Raw genomic sequence first — 16746 nt, forward strand, 5'->3', positions numbered from 1 at the left:
TGAATTCTTGGTACTAAACAGAGCCTTTTCCCTCTGACATTGAATGCATGCGACCACCCAACACATACAGACCAAAATTGAATTGAAGGAGCATTAAATTAGCACGGGATGAGGAAAGAGAAGAAAAGGGAATACCCAACTTCAGGAAACTGTCTTGACGTTCTGTAGGAAAGCAGCGGAGCAGAGGATGGCGGTCACCAACACGAACACCCACAGCCCAACCAGCAAGGAAACGCTTGCCACCAACATATCTAAGACGCATTGCAAGGCAGACCCACCCACCATCTTTACTTTTACTTCCACTCGGAGAGAGAGAAGCTTACAAAGTGGTCTTCCAACGCAAACATTGAGGAGATAGTTGGAACAGAATTTTACACAGTCGCAGGCGTTCGCCCGGGAGGGTTCTTGTTCTCCGTATGATGGGTGCCGTTCAGCATTCAAGGCGCGTTTGACGGTGATACCCTCAGAGGTGACCTGAATCTGATCCTCTCTCTTTCTCCTGTAATAAAAACAACAATCCTAAGCCACTGCCCGCCACCACAGCCACGTTGCGTATATTTTTAAGTCCGGATATGTAAGATACGTAGGGGTGGGCATCGGTCTGGTCAACCGCCCGGCCCATTTACTAACGGGGCTGGGTTTTGGTTCCGTTCTTAACGAACTCGGGTTGGAAGAGAAGCCCAGGGCCTGGACTTGGCTCCCGGTCCGGCCTGGCTCAATCTTAAAATGCATAAATGTTTGACTGAAAATATAAGTTAATGAAAAAATAGCATTAAGTAAATAGTAATAATTAACAAATAGTAAGTTTTCATGCAACTAATTAGATAAATAATAATAATTATTCAAGTTACTATTTAACAATTAAATTTTTTTAAAATTATATTATTAAAAAATTAATAAATAACTCAGGCCCATCAAATCGGCCTGGTAGCCCGCAAGCCAGCCCATCGTATATAATGGGTCAGGTTTGGCCAGAGCCTAAAATCATGACTCAAACCCGGCCCATGGTGGACGGGGTCAGCTTGGCCCATGGGGCTGCTGGGCCTTATGTAGGGGTGTGCAATGGGCCGAGCAGCCCGATGGGCCAAGCTAACCTAGTCTGTCATGGGCCGAGTTTGGGTCAAAGTTTTAGGTTTAAATCCATTAGCTACCAGACCGAAACCCAGCCTGTTATATATACCTGGGTTGCGTTCAAGTTAGCCCGCAGGCTACCGGGCCAGTTCGATGGGCCTAAGTTATTTATTAATTATTAATAATATAAAAAATAAAATAAAAAATTTATTTGCATAGTAACTTAGTAGCTATTATTATTTACCTAATCAATTGCATTAGTTTTATCAAAACTAGAAAGATAATTAGTTAGGTACATGAAAATTTGTTAATTATTTATTTGTTACCTAACTAGTTGGGTTTGGGCTGGGCTTGGCCCGGCCGGACCTGACCTGCTTCACATTGTCTCATTGAGCCGTTGGCCCGAGTCATGGGCTGCTCCTCAAACCCAAGCCCATTAAGAACCGGGCCAAAGCCCATCCCGTTAATAAATGGATCGGACCATCTTCGGGTCATACCGCACTTAAAGCCCTACGGGCTAGCCTGCTCGATGCCCACCCTAACTACTTATACGTAGCAAAAAGGATGTGCACAAAAAAATGCAAAAGAAAACTTTATATTTCGAAGTGATTAATGCTTTACTTTATAAAATGATAAATACTAGCAATTTAATAAAGTTAAACGACAGCTAGCAAAACTCTATGCATGTCCTCTTAAAATTAAAAATTTGGAAACAATCACATGAAATCTCTTGGTTTTTCAAAATGCTAGCAAAACTCGTACTTTGAGTAAAGGATTTATACCATAAAATAGAAAAAAATACTTCTCAAAAAAAATTCAAACAGGAACAACCCAATTTTATCACATCTTGGGTTTGGATCATATGGAGACTTTGCATTTGGATCCCGTAGTTCATGTACATTAGCATGATTTTCATGGAAAATTCTCATGTAGATGTCCATTTTCAAAACCGAATTGTAACTATGCAACTTTTAAACTAATTCAGTATGCTGATTTTTCATCCATCTTGAATGAAAAAACAGCAATTCATTATTTGACAGTTTATTTTTTGCAGTTTTACATATGATAACTATGAGTTAGATTCACACATTTGACATATGTAAACTGTTTGGGTTTGGATCATCCAACTGAACTTCAAGTCTATCTTGGAAGAGACTCATATCTTATTGTGAATCGGACTCGGATTCAGATGGAGAAGCTTTGGATACACATTTATATATGGGAAAGGTTTGGATCATCCAACTGAACTTCAAGTCTATCTTGGAAGAGACTCATATCTTATTGTGAATCGGACTCGGATTCAGATGGAGAAGCTTTGGATACACATTTATATATGGGAAAGAGTCCACTTAAAATCCTAAAAACATGCAATACGCATCTGATCAAGGTAGATAGACTAATCAGATCCAAGTTCAGTGGACCAAGGTTACTAAACTAACCAATATGCATGATCAACCGTATTTTTTCCTGTGTTAATTTCGTGAAATGTATGGGCAGTTTTGGAATATGGGTAAAGCCAAATGATGGCATAATTTTTGTATTATGTCAGTTTCACTTGTATTATGTGGGTTTTGAATGGTTTTTTTAGGTCTTCGTGTGTCTTGTATTGGATCCACAACCCATATGAGAGGGTATTGGACTATAATTGTACTTGAGGCAAGTCTCTTGTATTGTTTTGGGGACTCTCACTTCATGTATTTGGGTTAATGAGAGGGTGTATAGGGAACAAGGGATGTTAGTGAGGGTCATTTTAGTTCATAGGTTTACACATGTCTACCAATAAGCCACTTGTAGCCAGTTTGGGCATGATCCTACTTGCTAATGAGGAAATTCTCCCTTGCCTCTCTAATTCTTTAGGGCACGTTTGGAAGTGAGAAAATGGTAAGAAAAAAAATAAAAATTTTCTAACCATTATAAATGAGATAATTTTTAAAAGGAAAGTTTTTATAAAAAGTGACTTTTTATATGAAAAAATCCTCCACCCACAACACATCTCATCAACAAATCATTTTGACTAGGATAACCTTTCACCCACAACACATCTCATCTCATGGACTGCCACAAGAAGAGTTTCTTCCATTTCATTTTCCTCCCACCCACCACCACTTTGAGGTTTCTCTCTTTGAGAGGGGCTTCGACTCCCGCCCCCCCCCCACCCCCCGCCCCTCATTTTCTCATGTTTACACAAACAAGTAAAAAATTTATTTAGAAAAGTTGTCATATCAAAACTTTTCATAGGCAAGTTTTTTTTTTTTTTTGAGAAATTTTCTTCATTCCAAATGTTCCCTTATGGCTCTAGTTTACTAGAGATTGGCTAAATTGGTTCTCAATTGAGATTTCTCTCAATTTTCTCATTCTCACCAACAGGGGGGGTCCTGTTTGGTAGGAGCAGTTAATGCAAGTCACCAGGACGTTGCAAGTTTGAACCCCACTGGTATGAGTAGTTGAATACCTGCCTGGTAATAGGGTTTGTCTAATAAAAAGGAGGGGGCCTTAATCCCCTAGCTTGATCATAAAAAAAAATCCCCATTCTCATTCTCGCTCATCTCTCCCTCTTAGCTACCTCCCTTCCCTTAGCCAGTCTCTCATCTCCTTCCAATTCTCTCCCATCCACGGCCTCAATTGGATTTAGCTCTATCACTGCAATAGAAATGCTAGGTGAATGTGTGGGCGGTAGTTAAAGAAGGGATGGATTTGAAAGGAAGGAAGCGGTGAGTAATGAGGGTCCTTTGAATGTATGTGCTCACTTGGCCCTCATGAAGAAAAGTTAAATTTGACTAACCTTTATAAGTTAGAAACTCAGTCAGGAGGACATCAAAGGGAGAAAGAGCAAGAAATAGATGATTGGAGACTGAGAAGTGGTTTTGAGTTGGCACTAACTGAGATATGGTGGTGTATTAGCAGCCCATAAAAGAGCCATTAATTAACCTTAGTTTTTGCATCACACTTAGGCCAAGCACATGTAGCAGGTGACAGCTGACAAAGGAGTTTGCACCCAATAAGAAGTTGGGTTAACCTGACAAACTGCTAATTTTGGGAATGGTGGTTTTGCTTTGATATGTTGCAAATGGCACTCAAGAACTGGACAGGTGGTACATGTTTTAAAACCACTATGATGTGAGTCAGCTACATATTAGGAAAAGGCGAATGTTCTGCCGGTTTGCATGGAGAAGTCAAACATACACGTCTGAAAACCAGCCTCATGTTTGCAACCAATATTGAAACATTGTAATTTAGATCATAACCAATAAGAAAGATGGGAAACCTTACTTTCTGCAAATTTTGGAACTGATGAGGCCTTTACATATTTTTTTTGACAGAGAAAGCTGGGGTTAGGCAGACCCCTACCAGTTATACAACCATACCATTAGGGGTTCGAACTTGCAACGTCCTAACACAAGGTGACATGCACTAACTGCTCCTGCCAGACCCGTTGGTGATGAGGCCTTTACATATAGTACATGTCAAAGCGCATCAGTGTTGAGAGCAATATGCATGTATACATTCTTATTCAGGACATACTTATGCTTCAACTGATCCTGTTTATGGATTTATACTTTATGGCAGTGCTAACAACTCAGTTTGTGTGCCTGCATGTGCATGTGGATGCAAGCACAGACATGTATCTATCTGCCTAACTTTCCCAAATTACAATGCTTTCAACATCCAGGAGAAAGATCAAGATGAAAACTTGAAATGTGAAAGGCCAAAAATTGTGTAACAAAAACACTTGGATTATCTAGCTTTCATAAATTGCTCTACAACTACAAAATTTATGCCATAAGTTATAATATTGCTTATCTAATATATTACAGCAAGGCATGAAGTAGAATGCTCGTCACAGCAAAAACGAATCACCATGCAGAAGATCTACGCACTCAATAGTTTAGGCTTTGATTTCCAAATCTATATAGTGCCCAGCTAGTGTCATTGCCTGGTTGAGATTACAACCCAATACCTGCATCATATGGAAATGCTGTTATAAAGGTAGTCTAAAGTGTTTTTTGTGCGTCTAGCTGGCTTGCATGATCAACCAGAAATATTGAAACAATACAAATGAAACAGTCACACAGCCAGCAAGCTTGATCAACTCATTTTTAGACCACATGGAGTCAATTTTTCCAAAGATGTAATCATAGAGTATGAAGAAAGAAGATTTTTTTTTTATAGGTAGCACAATTAAACATTTATAATGCCCATGGTTGTTAAAATATGACAAATCCTCTGTGTGTGTGTGTGTGTCATGCATGTGTGGAAAAGAAACTAATGTACAATTGCACCACAACAACCAAAAAGTTAACCCAAATATCTGCAGTTATAAATATACAATGACATTATCCTAGAGCTCGCCATGCTCCATATCTCCCACTACCTGAGATTTTCATTGGCTTTTTCATAGAAAATGGCATCTGCATTTGCATTGGTCTTCTTGGCATTAATCTTCTCATAGGAATGGGCTGCATATCTTTTATTTCAGCAATAACAACATCAGAAGTAAGGAAGACCTTCGCAACAGAAGCAGCATGCTCCAAACAGCATCGCACAACCTGTTCCACATGAAATAACATAATAACCATTACTCATGATGAGAACTCCCCCACCCACCCCCTGCAACTCTCCCTCTAACCATTTATCTTCCAGACTGCCCTAGACTCTTTTAAAAAACATATTTGCATGTGCTTTTTACTTAATCTATACCCGTAAATGTGGTCTCTATGTTTTATTTAGTAGAAAACATGTATTAGTTTAAACATTTTTCATGTTTACATGTGTTTTTAGCTCAACAAAAGAATCAATGGTTTATATTACAACTAAAAATCAAGAATTCTTGTTAAATTGATTTGATCCAAAGCATGGTTCTTAGTGAATAAGCAATGATCATATTTGTAGGTTTGAATTAAGCAAAAAACACATGTAAGTACACTTTTTAAATGGGTTTGGGAGATAAATAGTCTGGAACCTACACAATTCACTATATATATATAGGTGCTATTGAAGGCACGGAACTATTGAGTACAAATCACTTGCTTTTCATACATTTTAGGTTTTTTTTTGTAGATTGGACTTATAGATATGATCTACATGGTCTGTTAGTTGAAAATAGTTTTAAATCATGTGATTATGACATGTAAGTAGGTTTTTTAAGGGATTCAAAGTCAATGTCTCACAATGCACTAAAATTTCACGACTCAAAAAATCATACTTTTAGACCAAAATAACATGATCCAAGGTTTGATCCTTAGCAAACAATCCATGCTATGTGGTCAGATCAAGTTGACAAAGCTTGATTTCCAGCTCAATAGTTCTGTGCCTTCAATAGCACCAAATATTAACCTATATATATATATATATATATATATATATATATATATAGAGAGAGAGAATATTGCAACTCCACCCTCCACACATGATTTCAACCTATGTTGTTTGGCTGCCACGATATGGAAATATGAAACATTTCAACCAACTTATGTAACATTCACAACATGCATCAAGATTAATGACTGACTTAGCAACAACCCCATCCACTACCAGTAATCAACTAATTATGCCTATAAGATGCAGGAACAAATTTTCTAGCACTATCTTCTTTAAATAGTGATATTCATGTGTAGCTAGCATATGATCCACAAGAGTACCTTTGATGGATCAATGATTCCAGCAGACATCAAATCCTCAAATTGGTCCTTTGCAGCATTATAACCATACCTAACATCATCGGTTGATAGAACCTGCAGTAACAACCAGTTGACTAATGTCTTTAGACAATTGGTTAACAGAACCTCTGGCATTTAAGAAAAAACTGTCAAACTCTAGAAAGCATTTCACAGACCTTTTCTACAACAACATCACCATTTACACCTGCATTTTTTGCAATCAATTTGATTGGATATGCTAAAGCCCTTCTGAAAATGTCTGCTCCAACCTGCAACTAACAGAAAAATCATTGAGAACGGTCCTTCTTTACAGATGCATGAAAATGAGGGCTAATATTGCGTGTTTGAGTCATTTTTCAGTTTATTACATGACATTATTTCTCGTTATACCTTTCCATATGATCAATTATTTAAAGGCATCCATAGCCTAACAAATATTTACATTTTAGAATACCTTACAGATTTGATCAAATAATAATAGCAATAAAATTTACTAGTGCATAGCGTGTTAAATATTGCATTTTTCCATATGTATATATAATTATATATGTATGTACACACATATTGTATGTATATATGTACATTGTATATGTATATACGTAAGTATAGTAGAATGTACTTATTCAATGTAATTTTTTATTTTATGTTTTTCTTTTTTCTTTTGTTTTCCTTATTGCTTTTCAAATTGTAGGCTTCACTAACCGTTAGACTCCTTGGGTCTCTTGTATATATAATGGGATCTCCCCATTCCTTCTTTAATGCATTATTCTTGATGCATTTTTAAGGTTAATAAAAATTATTATTTTCACTTGTGAGTGTTCCCTCTTGTGTGATTGTTGTGAGTGCTTTCTTGCACTTGAGCTCTTGCCCATAAGTGGCATTTGAAGACTTTCTTGGAAATCATTTCATTACATAGCGATGCATGCAAGTTGTTTCTGATCTCTATGATAGCAAGTAATCACAAATTTGCATGGTTGCACCAGCAAATTCTTTTTCAGCATTGCATGTATTATAACACCCTTACTCATCACCTGGTTATCCACAATAAGCGTTTTATGAACGTCAATCAATCAAAATGCATACAAGGTTGTGGTTCTGAAGTATGCTATTATGGTGTTCACACATTTGTCATAGACCTTCTCAGTAAACTTTTTACATATATAGCCATTTCATAGTACCATCAAATTAATTTTTCTTTTGCTCTCTTTCTAAATCCAGTTCTCTGAATCCATGATCTTTTGATCTGAACTATCAATATTATTTTCGTTTTTCGTGAAATCATGCCTTGGGTACCATGGCAGTCATCATTCCCATGCCTTGAATGGGTTGCTTATCTACAATCTAAAAGTCTGTTAATGGCACATTCTGTCTAATGTCCCAAACATCTGACTATATTTAGTAACCCCAAATCTTTTCTTTGAACATATATTTCTGAACTTTTTTACAAGAGTAGTCTCTTTTTTATTTTAGCAATATATATCTTTGCCGAAAAAGGAATGATTTTATGTATGAACCAACACACAGCATGAAGCAACACCCAGAAAACTTATAACCGCAAAATTGAAGAAAATAAGCAAACATGAAAGGACATTGGGTAGAAACTTTTAAAAATTAATGCCTTATCAATCATCATTGGATATTTCTTGGAGTTCTTTCCACCAAAACCTCCTTGGAAATAATATTTGCTTTAAGAAAAAAATCAGTACCTTCTGTTCATTTTCTAGAGAGTCCTTGATTCTGTCTACTTTCAAAGAAAGCCTCAATAGACTGCAGCCACCACCAACTACAACACCTTCCTCAATGGCTGCCTGCTTGATGTAATACCTAGAGTTAACACTAACTGGATAAATGTCAGCAACCTTGTCAGATGAAAAGTGGGTATCACCTTTGCTGCATTCAAAGCATCTTCAACTCGTAACTTTTTATCCTTCAGTTCAGGTTCTGTGTATGCTCCAACCTGTGTTTTTTTATTGCAAAAAGAACCATAACCATTATATATCAAAGAAGCTTTTGAAAAAAAAACAATAAAAGAAGTCAATTTAATTCTTTTTTACTTGCACATAATTACCTGAATAGTAGCAATTCCCCTAGACAATCTTGCAACTCTTTCATTCAATATTTTCTTATCAAATTTTTCTTCTGAGTTCTGAAGAAAGAGATTAAAGTTAAAAATAATCAAGTCAAAATTATCAAAATGAAGAAAACATAAGTTCATTGCTTGCATCAGAATTCACATCATAACATAGAGTTTCTTGTGTAAATTTAGTGGAACCATAACCAAGGTGCTTAACTTTGATGTTTTTGAGTTTCTATGATAAAGAAGGCTTAAGAAACAAGATCATAAAAGACAAATATTGACATTCCATAAAAATCTTGATAATTGAGTAGTACAAGATTAGAACATACTTGCTTAGGGAGATAAGCTAGCTTCTTAGCAACACATCCGGCACCAAGCATTAGATGTAGAATAGTGATGAAATCTTTTTTCCAACATGAAGGTAAAATATAAAGTATGATACATCACAATCAAAAGATAACTCATCTAAATGTGCATCCCCCTAACATACATCGCAAAGTTTATATAAGCCTTTAAAAGCGGAAGGTTAAAAGTTTCTCTCCGCGATTTCAATATTCAGATAGAGAACTCTCAAGAGCCTCTAGGGACCACGCTTTCGGATGAATTGTTTAGAGATTATCAATCTGTAGACTGTAGTTCTGCAAGTACATTCTCATCTCACCTCTCATTAATAATATTAGAGTTATAGGGTGGTCACTAAGAATAATGGAGAAAGGTCAAAAGAAATGCTACAATTCTGCCACGTGCATAATGTCCATGAGAAGTAGCAGAAAATCATGGCACTTTTTGCATCCTGACATCATAATTAGGCAACCATTTCTTAGTTTTTTTTTCCTGCAAAAGGTTGCATTTGTCATATAAGAAAAGCCACTACAAGACATTGAGAAAATCCTGAAGATTAGAATGTCTCTAAAACTATGAACTAAACAATATAAAAGACTCAATTTAAAATTGGAAGGAAGAGGGTAAAAAATAGATCTTATAGGAATCCTAGACGAAGAGTGTTTTCAGGTTCGGTAAAAAGAAAAATCTTAGTCCTCGGTACATGGGACATTTTGAGATCCTTGAGCAAGTTGGGGAGTCAGCGTATCGAGTAGCACTTCCACCTCAGTTTTTCTAGATCCACAATTTTTTCACGTTTCGATGTTGAGGAAGCATGTATCAAACCCCTCACATGTTATCCAGTATGAGGCAATCGAAGTACAACCAGACTTGACGATAGAGTAGAGACCAGTGGAGATTGTGGACCGCCAGGAGTGAATACTTCGGAGTAGGACGATTTCGTTCATGAAAGTGCGGTGGCAATATCAAGGACTGGACGAGGGAACCTGAGAGCCTGAGACCGATATGCACGAACATTACCCACACTTATTTGGTACGTAATAATTTCGTAGACGAAATTCTTTTAAGGGAGTAGGGATGTAATATCTCATAGAATTGTGCCTAAATTTTTATTTAGTAAATATAATTTTTATTAAATAAATATATTTTCATTGTTTAGATTAATATAAAATATATATAATATATGTATATAGGGGTTGATGTCAAGTGGATCTGGACACGGTCTAGGATCTATTGACCGAGACCTATATATATATATATATATATATATATATATATATATATATATATATAGGGGCTGACATTAATATGGATTTGGGCATGGGTCATGGGTCCATTAGCCAAGACCCATAGCTCATCCATAATAGGATAATTTAGTTTTAAAATAAATAATAACTTAAAACTTTATAATAAAGAAGGTATATACCTATATATAAATATATATTTAAAGAAGATATAATATGGAAGAGTTCTATTTCCATAGAACTCTATCTCAACTAAGAGGGGTGTCACCTCTTAGAGGAGTCCCTCTTGCTTTATAAAAAGGGGTTGAGCTCCTCTCTCTCTCTCAAACACTTCTAGGAGAAAAAAAGAGAGAGGGTTGAGCTAAAAGAGAGAGAGAGAGGGTTGAGCCGAAAGAGAGAGAGAGAGGGAAAAATGTCACCTCCAACGTCTCCTCTTTGTTGTTCTTTTACGAATCCACAAGCGAAGGTATGGGTCCTCTTTTTTTGATAAAACAAGGAGTTTAGCATGGGTCAAATCGCATGGGGTTAAGAAAACTCAAATCTGTGCAGAAATATATGACTATGATTTTTTGTGTTCTTAAAGGGGTGGTGTTGTTGACTCAGCTGTAGTATTGGTATATCAAGAAAGTAGTGTCAATGAATGTTGATTTTCTTGATGTCCCGGCATTAGGTGATGATTTCTAATGTTCCGATTAATGTTAATAATTTTTTATATCGGTCGAGGAACAGTGTAGAACTTAGTAATTAAAATACAATTTGTCTGTTAAGCTACCACTAGGAACTGCCTTAAACCTGGGGATCTTTGCCCATTTTTTAGTATCTGCGGGTTGTTAAGAAAGTGAAAATTAAATTGTTGATTGCTTTATTTGAATTGCCTAAATTGTAAAGTTGTTCTGAATGTATGATGATTGTAGAGCCCTCTTAAACTTGTGTTTGATTTGATCTATGTTAAATTCTTTATTGTTGGATTTCGAAAGGGTCTCGTATAAGAATTTCAGTTCTTACCCGATTTTAAAAATCTTTTTCAGGTACTGAAGCACTGTGATGGAGAGATTAGCTGGCTAGAGGGCACGAGGGTTATGATCTGGTGGCCCGGGTTCTAACGTACATGGGATGGTCTATTTTTATTTTGGGGAACTATGTGAACCCTCAGTGGGAACTATTTGATTTAAATAAATTCAATTTCAATTCATAATTTGATTTATATTATGTCTCGAGTTATTATTAGGTTGTGTTAATTAAATCTGTAATGTGCCTCAGATCCTTGGGATGTTTTCTGTAATGTTTTAAAAAAAAAAATCTGCATTTTTCGAGGGTTAGTTTGGGGTCGTTACATGAACCTCTATTCAACTTATTAGAATATAGAAACACGTTCGGCAACATGCATCCTTTCTTTGAAACTCTACAGATCCTTGAGAATCCATTTGGTATTCTCCTTCTCACCTTTTGATAATTCATACAAAGCTTTAGCGTGGAGAGGCGATGGCAGCAGTTGACAGCACACACCCATGTGATGAGCCAAAAGACCACGTAATTCCATTCACAAGATACAAGAGATTACAGTTTGTTCAGTAAATTCAGCATGCTTGGAACTTTCCATGTTCAAGGAACCCACAGAGAAAGATCAAATGGGGAGATAAGATCCTAGTGGATCTTTTCTATATGGACTATACTAGAGGGATGAGAATTCAGCTTAATACAAGAGGCAGAGACATGCTTCTTGATAATTAAAAAGAAAGAAAGAAAAGGAAATAGGAAGGAAAAAAGAAACGAAACAAAGTCATCTGCTGGTTGATTGTGATTTGTGCCAGATATGATGTGTCCACTTTATTCCTTGTGGTGTAAATTCAACTTTTTTAATGCATATTAATTGGTTTTTGTTATGGAACCCCTTGTACTTTTTTTTCCCTAGTTTAGTTAGTATTTAGTTAAGAAATGATGAGCTAAACTCACACATATTTTATTTGTTTCTATAATGTTTCATATTCTAGAAAATTCTAATCTCCGCATGAAAGCTCACTAACTTTGTGCATTGAACATCCTATGGAAATTGGTGCAGAAGTTCCTAGCTCATGCTGACAGTGATCCTTTCCTTTTCCTCAAGGTGAATACAGATGTCTATAATGAATCATGTTTCCATAAGGTGAAAACTTAAATTAAAACTGGATTTACACTAGAAGTTCTAAAGTTGTATGAGATAAATTGTGGCAACACAACCAGTTAGCCTATGATATTTGAGCCACTGGATGGCCAACAAGAATATTGTGGAGAAGATGATTATACCGTTGTGGATGAGTCCCTAGCTGCATGAAAGTACAATACCATCCCTTTTGGAAATCTGAACTTTTAAATTTTAAGTAGACAAAGGAGTTATGTTCAAGATCTATCCATTTGAGATAGATCTTGCATCTTTCCCTGCAATTTTTTTTTTTTGGGGGGGGGGGGGGGGGGGGCATTTAAACATTGTTCAACTGTTTTAACTTTTTATCTGCTTCAGTGCAATCCTCGACTTCTCAAACATTCATGATGTCACTCATTGTTAGTTAGTCAAGGGCCGAGACTCAAAAGTAAACAGCCATGTTCTGAAATTGGGAGGCTCTGTAATATCTACTGTATCATGCAAGATCTAATGTCAACAATACACCATTATGCATTTCAATGGCAGTATTCTTGCCATAAAGCATCAAAATAAAGCTCTATGACCATCTACAGAATGGGAGAAAATTCCCTCAAAGAAAATACTAGAGCTGAACAACAAGATTTGCCTTCTAGCTGCAGGTATGAAGAGAAGAAATCTGTCAATTGCATATTGAAGGATGACACAATTAGCTCATAATGTACATAAACGTATGCATAAAGAACAATAATACATGCAAACTCTAGAGTCAACTGAAGCATGCACCACGATAAGAGCTTGGATCTGGGCAACTCGTTTGTTAACAGCATCTTGAGTGCTCCCATCAGTAACAATCAATGTGGAGTCCTTTGTTATCACCACCTTTGTAGCAGAACCCAGTACTTCCTTCCCAGCTGTGGCAAGGTTCAGGCCCATCTCATCCCTAATTACCACACCTACAAAATAATACACGGGTGGGAAAAATAATTGCAACAGAATGCTGGAGAACATTGATGAATAAAAGATCTGCAGATCAACATGTGAAGAAAAGTACTTCATGATGTATAATTTGTAATGGATCCACTACCTCCAGTCAAGATAGCAATGTCATCCAAGCAGTGGCTTTTCTGCTGCCCAAATGCAGGGGCTTTGACAGCAGCCACTTTTAGCACACCTCTTAATTTGTTCCTAATTATTGGAGCCATTGCTTCCTGCTCAATTCCTTCTGAAACTATCACAATTGGATACTTCTCTCTTGTCGCCCCTTCCAGTATTTTAAACACCTCCTTTGCATTGGTAATTTTTTTGTCAACAAGGAGTAACTACAATTTCCATCTCTGACATAATCAGTGAGGCAAAAAATTTACAGAAAAAAAGTTTTATTTCAAAGCCTGCAAAGAGCAAAGGTTGTTTTTGAACAATTCACAGAATCAAGATAAGTGCATCTTCCTCACAAAGAAATTAACTGCAAAATATTCTGCTCGCGTACCTTGCAGTTATGGAATTCACAAGACATCTTCTCACGATCTGTAACAAAATAAGGAGACAAGTAACCACGATCAAAATGCATCCCCTCCACAAACTCCATGCTGTGATCAATACATTTCCCCTTCTCGATCATAACTACACCCTTCCATCCAACTTTTCTAAGGGCATCTGATATTAGATTCCCTACCACGTAATCATTGCCAGCACTAACTGCAGCAACATCTGCTAGTTCATGTTCTTCAACCTGCATGTTGGGTACTCATCTGTTTTGACACGCTCCATTAATATACAATCAGAAAAAGAGGATTACTGTTGGAACGTATTGTAAAGGAAATGCTTCAGAATTACTTGTAAGCCGATGCAATAATTTCTCATGGATTAACTCAAAAAAGAAAAAGACTTGCTCTTATGTAGAATGCAATTCTGATTTATTCAGGCTATTTAGTCAGGCTTCAAGAGAGGAATAATGAAAAATATATGGACAAGAACAAAGAAATCCTAGTGGCACAGAATCAGCACCAGAATACTTCTACCACAATCTGTGATCCAAAAAAACACAAGTTATTATACTGCACACCTCTTTCGTCATCAATTTGAGTTCATCTACAAGAACTTTTGCCGTCTTCTCAATTCCACGGGCAATTTGAATTGGATTTGCACCTGCAGCAATAACCTAGAAATACTATTAAACTATTAGAGACATGATACAACACCATGGACAAAATAGGAACAAGTAATACTACACTAATACTTTGCACTTTAAGAACTTTAGAACAACCAATCCTACCAAAAAAAATGTACAAGAGAATTGCTGGCATCAACAAGTTGTTTAATGAATGCCATACAAAAAGAAACTTGTCCCTGATAAATCAAACCAGGTAAAATGCAACTCATATTAAAAGCCAATTTTTTTCTTTTTTTGGTGAAAATCAAACATTCGTAAGTTGTTCTGCCACTTAGCAATATGTTCCCGTTCAACAACATAATTGTCATTTTCATTTTCTCATGCTCAAATTTTATGACTAATGTTTTTCCATCGGGAAAGACTAATTAGCAGGCAGATTTTCATGTTTGAACCGGTGCCTGTAAACAATGGTTCTACATTTCTCAATGTATGAGCAAATGCTTTAGGGCAACAACGCCCCAAAATACAAAGTAGAGGAAAGGTTCCCCACATGAAGACTACAGCACTACTACAACTATCACAGAAAAACACAACATACGTAGAATGCAACAGAAACTGAAAGGAGCATACTTTTAGACCCTCGGTGATGAGGCCTTGAGCAAGAATAATCGAAGTGGTACTTCCATCTCCAGCAATATCATTAGTCTTTGCAGCTGCTTGCCTGACCAGCTTTGCACCAATATTCTCTAAAGGGTCCTCCAATTCAATCTTCAATTGAAACCCCATTAAAAGAATTAAACCAAACCGAAACATCATATTAAGAAATCAAGATTTAGAAGCTCAAAAAGAAAAGGAAAAAAATAAATAAATAAACAACCACATAAGAAATCCATCTAACATTATTTGCACAAAGAAAATAAACACAAATCATCGCTTTGTGGCCTACCATTGGTTGAAAGAGCGAGTTTCCAACAAAAACCAACTATCCCATCTTCATAAAACCAAATAATTTAAAAGAAGAAAAACAAAAACATTTATACCTCTTTACATACAGTGACACCATCATTTACAATCTTTGGAGGACCATACTTGTTCTGTAACACCACATTCCTTCCCTTTGGACCCAGAGTCACTCCCACCAAGTTAGCAAGCAAGTCCATCCCTGCCTGTAAGAAACAGAAAACCACCACCATGAAACATGAACATTTTTAGAATCCATGGCACTCAAGAAGGAGAAAAACCAAAGACAAAAACAAGGCCTTGTCAGGACCTGAAGTTTCTTCATAGCAGAACCATCATGGTTGAAGTAGAGCTCTTTAGCCACTGGCCTTGGGTTGGGATTTGCATGGACTCCTCTGACATTGATAATGTGCCTACCTTTCAAAGTGGGTATTGCAAAACCACTAGCAGGAATTAGAGAGAGAATGGATGAAGCAGTTGACATGCTTTGATTTGGTGATAGTGAAGGGGAAGATGGTGGCAGTATGAAAACTGAAGCAAAGTTGGTTGATGAACCTCTCTACAATACATGTATAATTGACAACGAAAAGGATAAGGCCCTGCAAGAATGTGGCTGAGATTACCAAAAGTGCACGTTGGGATCAATATCGCATACGGAAAAATCTTGGCGAGTAAAAATCTCGTGAGATTTTTAAAAATCAGGTCCTCTCTGGATAATTAATTTCGGAAAAATATCGGGATACATAAACATATAAACATATATAAAGATCAGAAAATTTGTTTTTAATGTAACACTGTAATATGTCGCACTTTGAAAATATTGTGTTTCTTGGTCTTAGATATCAGCCTTTAAAGTTTTACGATATTTCCAAAATATCAGTTGTGGCAACGGATTGGGTTGATTTCGGATCTAGCCGATACTAACCCACCCGATCATATACTAGTTGGACTAGGGTACATCGATATAGAGTCCAAGTGCAAGTTATATGGCCAATGGTGACAGTTAAGGGTGCCAATGGGTCGGATATGGTTCAAACCCAGGTGAGTCTGAACCCGGATTTGACTTTGAGGTACTGGTACCGGGTCCAAACCCGGTCTTATCTGCTAAAAAAAAACCATAACTGGGTCCTATAAGGATTATATGAACTAGACCCGGTTCATACCCC

General features: G+C 36.7%; 2 protein-coding genes across 5 annotated transcripts in view; both read right to left on the minus strand.

The window, feature by feature from the left end:
- Nucleotides 1–519, minus strand: part of LOC149812922 (chaperonin 60 subunit beta) — a 28538-nt gene extending 28019 nt beyond the window's left edge. For both annotated transcript variants that reach the window (XR_016428277.1, XM_089991629.1), the window contains exon 1: nt 136–519. Coding sequence is in view for 1 of the 2 variants with exons in the window: in XM_089991629.1 (XP_089847755.1) it covers nt 142–285 (144 nt within the window). In the remaining variant the exon portion in view is untranslated. The remainder of the gene's footprint in view (nt 1–135) is intronic.
- A 4265-nt stretch (nt 520–4784) lies between these two features.
- LOC149812924 (ruBisCO large subunit-binding protein subunit beta, chloroplastic-like) lies at nt 4785–16112 on the minus strand. 3 transcript variants are annotated; one of them, XM_089992417.1, is made up of 14 exons: nt 15891–16112; nt 15661–15786; nt 15251–15388; nt 14573–14668; nt 13997–14239; nt 13595–13793; nt 13294–13463; nt 8797–8874; nt 8614–8685; nt 8435–8536; nt 6905–6997; nt 6711–6803; nt 5444–5618; nt 4785–5029 (listed from the first exon to the last, which is right to left on the minus strand). In XM_089992417.1, exons 1-14 carry the CDS (start codon nt 16062–16064, stop codon nt 5016–5018), a joined length of 1773 nt encoding a protein of 590 aa, XP_089848543.1. In that variant the 5' UTR covers nt 16065–16112; the 3' UTR covers nt 4785–5015. The 3 variants fall into 3 exon arrangements, with proteins under 3 accessions (XP_089848543.1, XP_089848541.1, XP_089848544.1); XM_089992415.1 differs by having other exon boundaries at nt 13595–13829; XM_089992418.1 differs by lacking the exon at nt 5444–5618 and having other exon boundaries at nt 13595–13829.
- Nucleotides 16113–16746: the final 634 nt, after the last annotated feature.

Source organism: Nuphar pumila, chromosome 16 (assembly GCF_984573655.1).
Source record: "Nuphar pumila chromosome 16, dmNupPumi1.hap1.1, whole genome shotgun sequence".
Lineage (NCBI taxonomy): Eukaryota > Viridiplantae > Streptophyta > Magnoliopsida > Nymphaeales > Nymphaeaceae > Nuphar > Nuphar pumila.